Source organism: Strix aluco, chromosome 13 (genome assembly GCF_031877795.1).
Source record: "Strix aluco isolate bStrAlu1 chromosome 13, bStrAlu1.hap1, whole genome shotgun sequence".
Taxonomy (NCBI): Eukaryota; Metazoa; Chordata; class Aves; order Strigiformes; family Strigidae; genus Strix; species Strix aluco.
Genome location: NC_133943.1, coordinates 7,805,001 through 7,816,652, shown reverse-complemented (window position 1 = coordinate 7,816,652; position 11,652 = coordinate 7,805,001). Strand labels below are relative to the sequence as shown.

At 44.8% G+C, this 11,652-nt stretch overlaps 1 protein-coding gene across 1 annotated transcript in view; it reads right to left on the bottom strand.

The window, feature by feature from the left end:
- Nucleotides 1-611: 611 nt before the first annotated feature.
- Nucleotides 612-11,652, bottom strand: part of GRIA1 (glutamate ionotropic receptor AMPA type subunit 1) — a 128,950-nt gene continuing 117,909 nt past the window's right edge. Inside the window, exons 15-16 of the mRNA XM_074838587.1 lie at nucleotides 6,287-6,421; nucleotides 612-3,951 (exon numbers count right to left, since the gene is read on the bottom strand). Of these exons, the coding sequence (XP_074694688.1) occupies nucleotides 3,763-3,951; nucleotides 6,287-6,421 (324 nt within the window). The 3' untranslated portion in view covers nucleotides 612-3,762. The remainder of the gene's footprint in view (nucleotides 3,952-6,286; nucleotides 6,422-11,652) is intronic.

The window sequence follows — 11,652 nt, the reverse complement described above, 5'->3', positions numbered from 1 at the left end:
TGCTGACTCTATCTTTAAAGCTTACCAGTGGGTAAAAAAAAACCTTGTGAATGTTGGAGACCTTGAATCTATAACCATTGCCCTGTGGGGTGAGCTGGGATGCCTGGTCCAAGGCACTTTTGCATCTCAGCTTCCCCAGCCGATAAATGGGAATGACGATATGGGGAAGGGAAGTCCTTCCAGGTCTGTGACACCAAGTGCTACGTAAGAGCATGACATTAATTATAGTTAACCTCAGCAGCTGTCAGCATCTGCAAAAACACCCAAGGACCTTTAAATCCCGCTCTCTTTCCACCTTCAACAGACTTTTGTATGAGGAATTTAGCAGGTTAATTGTGTGAAAACTGAGCGAGAAACATCTTAAATGTCCAAGCCTCTGAAACAGCGTGGGAACTCCTAGGAAAGCTGATCCTGGTGAGGATTTTTGGACCAGTGCTGGTTCTGAATTAGCTCTGAGCTGACTTCTCTCTGTAAAAAAAGCTAAAATCCTCTAATAGCCCTCCTCAAAAAATAACCCCACAAAACTCCAAATGAAGCAAAATCATTATCTTTGAACCCAATGAATGTTTAGTTTCCTGACTCTTGGGTAAATATTAGATAGATTCCCAATTTCAACCTGAAGCAGTTTATTTGGCTGCTGTTCACAAGTCAGACACAGCAATAATCAAGGAAATCTCATTTGATTCAGGTTGGGTAATATTGCCTGAGGGGTAACATCATTTTCATTTCCACACATCCAGCACTGGCACAAAACGGCATGGACAGGTATGAAAAATGGATCATGGATCCTTGGTGCTAAAATTCCAGCTGATACTTTCATTTTTTGTGTAAATAATAATTACCAATAAAAATGTTGCTTGAAAAAAAGAGAATGTGAAAAGAAAAACACTGTTGCATTTGATAAAGCAAAATGTTTTGCAGTACTGCCAAAAGAAAAAAAGAAAAAAAAAACAAAAGAGAGTTAAAACAAATGTAGCTGTTAAATAAAAGATCCAGGTACCAAAGAGCAAAATTTAATGAAAGCCAAAACTGTTAAATATGGATTCCTGTTGAGAAAAAATGTCAATGTCTTTAAGAGTTTTACCATTACTCTATTTTTAAGAAAAGTGTAGTAAAAATACATATTACAAGTTAACATTTTCCACGCTTTTGTCCTATTCATCTTTTTTTTTTTTTTTAACCCCTCCACTGATCAAAAGCCTTTGAGAACTGCATCTCACATCTTCACATCACAGGCGGCCAGTCCTAGCACAGACACACTGCTTCTCATGAGACTGTCCAACTGCCCGGGCGGGCTCCCTGTGACCTGCTGCCACATGGTCCTGTCTTTGGAGGATGACGGGGCACTGATGGGTCTCTGCAGCCTGCTCCCACCACAGCACCCAGTGGTGCACTGCTGTGGCAAGGTCCAGGATGTAGAAGAGCTGGGTCAGGAGATGCATCCGAGGGCTTTGGGCATGGATACAGGACTGCTTGTGGGATGCCTTCACTGTGCTAGCACTTACACGGAACTGAAGTTAAAATTAACAAAAGCAGATTAAAAATAATGATAGCCAACACAAAGTGACCTGAAGAGGTGTTTGGAGTGGCTGATAACAGAGCTCATGTTCAGTGATGAGAAATGAAGATCACAAGGGTTTCCAGTGGTAGGTAGAGGAAAACATATTGGCACAAAACATGCTGTGTCTGAGCTTAGGACCTTAACTCTGACTTGCTGGTCTCCAAAGTGTTGCATGACAAGTGGGTAAATGGAACAGATACTTCAGACCAGGCTGGTGTTAAAGGTGGTAAACGTATTGCTCTGCACATTCATACGCTTATGGAAACTGGTATTCAGGCAGCTTCCAGCTGTACTTATGGACAGCTGCATGGACAGATCCTCCTGTGTCAGTCATTTGCCTGCATCCTTTTCGATTCACCTGCCTCCCTTCTTTTCCTGCTCTTCACTTGCTACGTTGTAGAAAAAAAAAAAAAAAGAAAGAAAAAAAAGAAAAAAAAAGAGAAAAAAGCAGCTCAGAACACTTCAGTAGCAGCTTAGTTCCCAGACAGGTATTTCCTGGGTCCCATGAGAAGCTTTGAACTTTATTTGCCGTCAGTGATGGACCTGTGAGATGGGACAAAGCTAAGTGGGTTCACTGTGGTTCCTGTCCCACAGATCTTCTCTCTCTCCAGATGCTCCCCTGGGAATCCTTCACTTCTGGGCAGGTGTCTCAGGCCCACCAGGGTGGGAAGCATTTGTTTGTCCATGCCAGTGATTCACAGAACAAACCTTTTGTGCGGTTCTGGAAAACCATCCTTGCCCCTTTGACCTCCATGCCTGCAGCTGGACTCCCAGCTCCCTGTCTTGGCCGTGAGGGTTTCTGCAATACCGACTTTGGGGTCAGCAGCCTGCTCTCCTGGCTTGTGGATTCTTTCCCCCTCCCTAAGGATACATGAGTGAGAATCTGCTACTTTTGGCTTTGTACTCAGACAGGCCACAGCTTGACGGGAAGGCTGAGTTTGATGCTGTCGAATGGCACGGACATTTGAATGAAGCTCTTGTAGGGTCTCCTCCTTGGTTTGCTTCAGCAGTTCCTTCCAGGAAGCCATTCTGGCCAACTATCTACAAAATGTTCCTCTTAATTAGAAAAGTGACCATAAAGGGATTTCAGAGCAAAAAAGGCAGGGATATTCCCATTGCAGCCCCACGACTTCGAGCACGTTTTACTGGTTAATAGGCAGTCATCTAGAACTGGATGTCTTGAGATGGTCTGTTCCTGGCTCAGGGTGATTCCCTTATGTGACCACCAAAAAGGGAGCACACACAGAAGCTAAGCAATGAAGAAATGGTTCACAATTGCTTATTAGCCCCCAATAACCTAGGCAGGAGTCGCATGTTAGGGGAATGCGGCATTTACTTTCTCTCTTCCATAAACAGCAGCCAACCATGATCTTAGACCAATCATCTGCTCTAGTCTGCCACGCATGACGCTCTCCACTCCAGGCACAGGATTCTTCTCTTGAACTGGCACTCATCATTTCTTGAAGAATTATCAATTTGTCCTCATGTTACCTGGGGTTTCCAAACTCACTCATGACTTTGCCCCTGTAAAACAGCCTCATGTTTTTGTTCAGGTTCTTTCTCGCATCTAGTCCTTCCTGTTGCAGGGAGAGCCATTCGCAGCTCTGTCTGCCTCGTTGCAATAACTCCACAGCCAGAGTTCACAACAGAACAACGGAAGGCAGAATCACGATGGACAAAAGGGAACAATGCTGACGCCCTGCAGGGAGTTCAACTTGCCATTTATTGGGTTTTCTTTTTTGCTGTCAGTAGCTCAGACATTATTGTTTGCATCCCAAACTAAACCAGATTGAAGGACTGAGCAGGGAAGGGGGAAAGGGCTGATGTTACCCTGACACCACAGGAATTAGTAAGAAAAAATATATATATTGCACACACTAAGACTTATTAACAACCAAGTTAAAACAAAATGGCATAGTCCTCATTAGTGTTCCAGTGGTTCTTTGATCAGGGATGGTTCATGAGTCTGTTAAATCCCATTAGACTCTCCTTATTGCAGTACAGACCTGTTTCTGTTCTCCTGCCGGTGGATCTGTTTGCAAATAAAAAGGGAAATAGATCTGATTTCCTCGAGAAGATCCATCCAATTGTCCCTTCTGTCATCATCGTTTGTCTTGTTGGTGTTGGGTTTGTTTTTGGCTCTGGAGGGGGTGGAGTTGGGCTGCCCCTGCTCTCACCCAGGCAATGGGTCAAAAGGCCAATTATAATCCCGTAGCTCCCAGGGACATGCCGGTGCTGTGGCTCATGCACGGGATCGTCTGCATGGATTTGGGGAAATCGTGGCTGACCACACGTCCGTTTTCTCCACTACCTCCTGCTGCAGCCGGCCTGGGAAGGGTTGATGTCCGTATGGCTTCGTTGATTGATTGCTGTGGGATTAAACAAAAACCCTTTTTAGGAAGGACGGGGGGGTCTCCCCCTGTCCTTAGCAATGTTGGAGGAATTACAATATAAACCATTGTTGTCTTTCTGACACTGTTCTCTCCCTCCTTGTCTCCATTCAGACTCTCACTTTCTGCATGCCCCTACTGCATCCGCTCTGTTAATTCGCACCTCTTCTACATTCAAAATTAAATGTTTCAGCAGTATTTTGGGGTATAAAGCATACGTGCTATATGCAAAAACTATTCAAACTCTACAACATAAGAACAGTCATCCTGGATCTGAGCAGAGGTATTATACACACTTCCCCCATAGATATGCTATTACTACTCCAGTACTGTTATGTATGGTGGACTCTGACTCACTGCAAGCATATGTTTAACTTTCCTCATGTGAGAAGCTGAGCATGTGCCTATGTTTTTGTCTACAGCGATGAATGAGGTAACCAGGAAATGCAAACCTAATTCAGGAAACCAAATCTCATCTTCCTGTTCCAAAACATTTGCTTTCGGAGATCTAAGGAAACCACAGGTTTAGAACAATTAAACTAAAAGATGAAGTCAATTTGGTTTCTTTGTGTTTAAGCTATCTCTAAGGGCACCATCATCCTTTCTGGACTGGGATATTCAGGTGAAGAATTATCCGAATAGATAAATCTGGAATACTCAGAAACAGTCAACTTTGTGCCTTGCCAGGCATGGAGCAGCCTCCTGTGCTGGTGGGATCTACAGCTCGCCCAGGGGTCTGTAGAGACTTGCTGAGCAGAGGTTGGGTTTAGAGGGGGATCTGGCCCATCTTTCTGGGCACTTGCCCGGGTTCTGCTGAATGGCTTTGTGGGGCAGCCACTGACAGTGGGAGCCAGCCAAAGGGACAAGTTTAGACCAGATGTTAACACTGGGAGCAATGATTCCTTTCCATAGTGGCTGGTTTTAACACGACAAGAGCACTGCAAGCTAACACTGACATGAATTAGTGGGCCATTTCAAGCAACACAGGGCAGCCAACAGCAGGGCAGAGTCTCCTTAAGACTAAAACTATGGAGCTATTGCATTCTGACATGCTTTCACAGTGTATTTGTGATATAACTAGCTTTGCAGTGTAGCTGCAATTATAATTTAATTTTTGTATATTCAGGGACATTAATTGCTCACATTGTCTTACCCCTGTGCTCAATGTACCTCTCATTGCCTGTAGAATTTTCTGAACCTCAATGGGAAAAGAGCTGTTGCACATTTTCAGTGAATTAGAGATGTTATTATTGCTGATAAAACATTAAGCGTGTTTTGAAATGGCGACATAAACCCCAAAGAAATGATTGCTTATTTCCCTTTTGATTCTGGGTTTCAATGCTCAGGGAAGTGAAAATCTCTCTAAATTTTATGAAACTCACTGCATACTTCATATACTCATACTGACTTCCGTGCTTATAGGAGAGGTCAAGATGAGGAAGAAAAGTGACGTGTTACTCTTGCAGCACAGATCCCACTGCACCCTTGTACACAAAGGTATCTGTATAAGGGATCGCCTCTGCTAGTCATCTGAGTCAAGAGGTACTTGTTCCACAGATGCTGCATTAGACGTGTATCCCCAAGGCTCTCAAATCTATTCCACTCTTGACATGACACTCTGAAATTTAGGCACACCAGAATTTAGGGCTGAAACAAATTTCCTGAGCCATATGAAGTATGCTTCTGCAAGACCATGACAGGGTGGAGGAAAAAAAAAAATACAGTAGACATTAGAGGCCAATTTCTCTCTAAGAAGACCCATAATTTTGAGTTTGGAGACCCACATCATCCATTCCAGGGCAACAGTGCTCTGAGCATATATCACTGTTGCCAACCTGCAAATGGTGCCAGCAGGGTGCCAGCAAAGGGAACAACAGGATCTGATTCATTACTGCGCTACCCCAGTTTTATCTTGCTGTTAACTGTTTGTGTTTGGGGAATTTTTAATATTGCAGTAACAGCTGTATCACCCCAACCCCAGCACACTTCATCCATGCTGCACATGCATTGCCATAGTCTGCTTTCATTAATTTTAAGGAATGGCAATGTGTTCCTGTTACTGTTTGTGCTATGATTTTGCTCTATATCTGGATTTTGAACTAGCATTTTGCTACATGTCTGATCTTGCATCAGCTCCCCACTACAGCCCACTTGACCCTTCCTCAGCTTCTGATGATCCCATTCCTTTCTAGCAAGTTGAGTGACACGGTCACTTTGTTATCCCTATGTCTTGGCTTTCCACCCATGGTCTGGGCTGCATCCGTCTCTGAAGGCAGCTTTGGAGCCGGGGTAGGATCAGAGAGAAGGTGTGAAAAGCCGGGGAATGGGTTGCCACCTTCATCCGCTTTGATTCACTTCTGGACTTGTAACAAAACTCGATTAAGGCAACCAGCATGGCTAGTCCGAGCCCACCGATGAGGATATAGAAAACCCCCGCCACATTGCTGAGACTCAGCGCACTCGTCTTGTCCTAGAAGAGAAAGGAGAAGGGAGGGAGGGGAGGGCACGTGGGAAGGAGAACACAAAATTAATATGAGATTGCTCTGGGAGGGATGCTGCACAATATAGCAATGTTGGCATTATATCATCTTCCTCTTTAAATGAACAGGTGACATTTCTAAGAGCATTTTCAATTTTTAATTCTGTGCCTAGTAAATCTAATGTTTCCCTCATACAAACAAATAAATATTTCTTCAACAATGTGACTCTTTGTAAAGGTTTGGGATCTCCATTTTTCAATCAGCTAACTTAAATGCTTATTTTACACAAAATGCCTAGTTTAAATTATTGATTAAAGGAGGAAAACAAAAATTTCTTTGCCTCTGTGACTTTTGCTTGTCTCTGATGTCTCGCCTGAAATAACCCGTTCTCTTGGAAATGCTCATTCCTTCATTCCTAGATTGTTTCCCCCGCAAATTCTGTTGCTGAGCAACACATCGAAATGGCTGGGTTTCTTTCTTTTTTTTTTTTTCCTATTCAGTACTGAGGTTGAGGTGACACCTGAGCTGTCCTCAGAAACTCATTTGATTTCTGTGTAATAAGGCAGTTATTTCATATGCAATCAAGATCCATTGATGCATGTCTAAGCTAATTATTTGGTTGGCAATAAATAGGGCTATTAATGGACCACAACTCACAGTCAGCAGCTACATTCTGATTTTACAATTGCCTAATGAATCGTCACAGCTCTCTGGGGAAGAGGTGAGTCTCAGAAAGACTCATTTCACTGCTAGGGAAATGCGTCCCCACATCTAACCCCAATGTCACTCAGTGAAGCTCTCAAAACCTTCTCCTCCATGCTGACCAGGTGGAGTTGGGGTGTTAGGATAATCTGGGCAGCAGCAGGACCTAAAAGCTTGGCTCAACTCTGTGCATGAGGGTCCTGTTCCTAGGACATGCTTTCTCTATAGTTCAACCAGACAGAGGTCCCCTGCTCCGTGCTTGTCATTGCTTTGCAATATCGACTTGATACCTATTTGCTGGTACAGATTCCCCAGGGCAAGCCCAACATGTCAGTGCAGATATGTTGGAGTGACCAAGCTCTGACCAGCAGTGACAGCCCTGCTCCCTGGATGTGGGAGGAAAACTGCATATGGATCATCTGAGATGCAGCCACATAGTTAAAGAATAATATTTATGCCTGTAGAAGTCTATGCAGTTGGTAACGAAGCCTCTGCATGGTTCTTGGTGTTTCCTGCTACTCCATGGACACGTGGATCGGTGGGTGGCACAGCTTGTTCCTTGCCCTTGTAGGACCATTGATTCACTTGCTTTGCTTGGCAGGTTTTACAATAAGCAACCCACACTTTTCAGGAAGGGCAAGGATTCAGGAAGCAGAAAACTATATTGGAACAATGCCGAAAGGGTCCAAAACTGAACACCAACATGAGCACAAAAGGTTTTGATCCAAGAGCAGTCTGTCTGACACCAGCACTGTCTTTCAGGCAAGTATGTTTTGCAAAAGGATTCTGTCTTTTGCTGTCTTAGGGTTTGATGGCAAAAAAGTTAATCCACAAAGCATGAAAACATCTCAATTTTCAAAACTAAAAAAACTTCCTGAACCAGAAATTAACTTCTTTTTAACGCTTTTTTTTTTTTTTTTTTTAATAATAAGAAAAAAAAGGGTTCCAGTCAATAATGTTTAAAAAAGGGTTTTTTCTACTTTTCTTTTATCTGGCCCCACTGTCCATGACAGCTGCCAAGCTTCTGCCCAGTTGGAACTCTCACCACAGGCTCCAGTGTCATGGGGAGAAACTTTCCACCCTGAACCTTCTGTGGAAAGATGCTAAGGTTTGGTTAGGGACCACCCCTGCAGAGTTTTGGTCGCTGAAAAAAACTCCACGAGTGATCTCATTTTCCATGCTTCGCTGATTGACATCGCTGCCAAGAGATTCGCCGCTGTCACCACGTGCGTTGCACCGCTTCAGACGTGACGGTTGCTGCTGGTGGACAGGTTTGGTTTCTCCCTTGTATAACCTTAATACGCTGGTCAGTTTGTAATCCTGCCAATGCTTCCTGTGTGCTATCTGTAATGTGATGTTTCTGCAAATATCATCTTAATTTCTGCAGTTTCCATATTTGAAGGATTATTTATCTAGTCTTCTATAATCTGCCTTCATGCATTTTTTTCCCCAGGCTTGACAGTACATTTGTTCAGTCATCTCTTCTCTGCAGATTACTGGGTATACTTTTAAGCACCAGCTGTAAAATGTAGGGAGTTTTTTAGTGAAGATTTAGAAAAGCAGAGCAATTACTCGAAGAAAACTGGGTTACAACACATCAGGTACTTTGCCTCTTCAAATTCTGTCTGAAGGGGCTGCACCAGCTTCAGAGAGGGACAAAGACACTAGAAGTGGGCTGCCCTCCTTGACATCCTAATCTTTCAGCCTGGCTCCTTAATGAAAAGTGGTTGATTAGCACATGCTCTGCTTTCAGAGGGAAGGATGGGGACAGGGAAGGAGGAGCAGCCTATCTGTCTGTCTTGTTAGCAATTTTCAGCCCATACTTTCACTTTGATTTGACAAAAGGGTGGAGATCTCCAAGATCTCAGGAACCTCCAGGCTTTGTGAAAAAGAATGACACTGTAGAGAAGAGAAAACCTATTAATGCTCTCACTCAAATAAATGTATCAGCACAATTCATACTAGGCATCAGAGACTCCACATGGGTGTTTGACTTGCAGCCACAGATCCTTAGGAAACCTGGCTTCCTTGACTCTGTCAGGCATGGGAATACATAAATTTCAAGCTTTATTGGCCACGGTATTCTTGTATTTCCAGCCCCATTTTGGGCAGCATGGTCCAACACGGCATCTTCTCAACTGGCTGCAGTGGCAGAGTGGTCTGGCAGCCAGGAAAGGCTGCTGGTTCTTAATTTCCACTTTCCTCCTGATGCCAGCAGCAAATCGACCAGTAAGGGAGAGGAGATGACCTGCACCACTATTTCATACAATTAATTTCAGAGCTGTTGTATTTTTCTTGCATTTACTTTGCGGTAACTTTATTATTATTGTTATTATTATTACTATTATTACTGTTGTTACTACTATTATTATTTGGACAATTTGGGTGAACTGAAAGTTGTCTTATCCAGAAGGCAAAGGAAAGTATAGTGAGGCAGAACAGTGGGCAAACCTGCTGGGAGGGAGAGAGCAGCCTGAGTTTCACCTCTGTCACCGTAACAAGATTTCTCCCAAGGAGCCAAAGACACGGGCAGCTTCAGTGGGGCCCTGAGGAGCACCAAGCTGTGGGGGCACAGCTGATGGCACAGCCTGCTGTCATGAGCCAGGATGAGTAGCGAAATTGCTCCTGTGGTGTCACTTGACTTCTTGATCATCATCTCCTTTTTCTTTTCCTTTTTGTTTCCTTCCCTCTCCCAGCAGGACATGCAGAGAAGTTCTCTGGGCGGGAGTGGCATCTCATTGCTCCCATTGAATGCAGGACCAGACCTACACGAAGGGTAGGAAATGCTGCATGCCTCACCGTGGCTTTGCTCGCTGTTTCTGTGCACGCTCCTGCCCTAATAATGCTCATAATAATAAAAAGTCCCAAATTATGCTAACTGCTTGAGAGGACCCTCCCCTCCTCTCTGCTCGGGCTCTGTGACACCAGATGCTCTCCTGCAGAGCTGCCCATCACTGAACCAGCTTGTTAGTGGGAGTGTAAATGTCACTGCTCGTCTCCCGCAGCGGCAGAGCGCTGACGTGGGGGGAAGATTGGCAGGTGAAAAGAGAAAGAAAAACCCATCTTTCCGAAAGCCCAGCCTTGTTGCTGCAGCAACCAGGCACCTTCCCGTCTGTTCCTCTCAAACGTGGCACCGTGTCCATCATCCTCTTTGTAATTATTTATCCTCCTTGGCTGAAAGGCATTAAGGCCAAATTTGCCCAGTTTCCCAGCAGGGCTGGTCCTTTCCTTTAGTCTGCATGACTAGAGCCTGTTGGCACCACAGGGTGATGGCACGTTGAGTTGTTGCAGGCTCCTTAGAAGATGAACTGCTCCAGAAGTTGAGCTTTTACACCAAGGGCTGGTCTGACTCTATTGGGGCAAGGCCTGAAGCTCAGCAATGAAAGACACAGCACTGGCTTTGCCTCTGAGCGCTCCTGTGGATCTGCCAGGGGATGGATATGAGCACATGGCTGGCTGGCTATGGGGATAAGGCTGCTCAGCATGAAAAGACTCCTTTGGTTTGAGAACCAGCCAATTCCCTGCAAAGGCAGGGCAAGGCGGTAGCAGGTTTTGTTCCCTATTTTTTATTTAGTTTTAAACAAAAGCGCAATTCTTGCAACTGGAGAAGAGGATTGGGAGATCCTTGTGGCTTTGATGAGGGTCCTTTAATTGCATGAAGTGATCTGGCTTCCCCTGCAAGCAGGTTGCACCTTGCCATTCTGGTCTGGGAAAAAACTTCCTTTCTCTCATTGTCTTGCAAAAACCCCAGGGAAGAGGAGAATCACATCCATCTGCCCTGACATTTAGTGTCCACCTTATCATTACCCTCCAACAACCCAAGGCATCCCTTTCAAGCCCACAGCACATTTCATAGCCTGCAAAAAAACTTGTCCATCCTGTGCTCGTTTGTAAAATGGGGTCCTTCCAGGGAACCGCCTAGTTACAGAGTGTCTGTCTCTCTTCTGGGCTTATTTCTGCTGTGGCAAGTAGAGGGGGAGTGCAGGAAGGCTGAGGGACAGGACCAGGAATTGGTGGATAGTTTCTAGCTACGTGAAGTGCTGGAGGTGTGTGTGTGTGCATGGAGAAACCTCGAGCCTGTGGAAAGGGGTGGCTGCCATGGCTTCCCTGCGGGGAGAAGAGCAGCAGGAACATTGCTGCCCAGTGCAGAGCACTGCCCAGGATTTACCACGGTCTGGCAATGCGGCTGGGGCTGTGGTGGTCCTGGATGAACAGCCTCTGAGTGCAGCCACCCAGCACCTCCGGGGATGGCATAACGTATCCAAATATTCAGCAAACCAGGAGTGTTTGCCTCTGGAGTTTTAGTTCAGATCCACTAATGTATCTACTGTTTCTTTATAAGGATTTCTCTGGATAAAAAAACTAGGTGGGCAATAGATAGGTAAACAGTCAGATTAAAAATAGGATGCACAGAAGCCACCTACAGGCATGGAACATCATCTGGGGCCAATGAACATAAGCCTGGGAAACACCAGAGGTTTTACTTAGCTCTGGCTAGAGATCTTGGATACAAACCTTA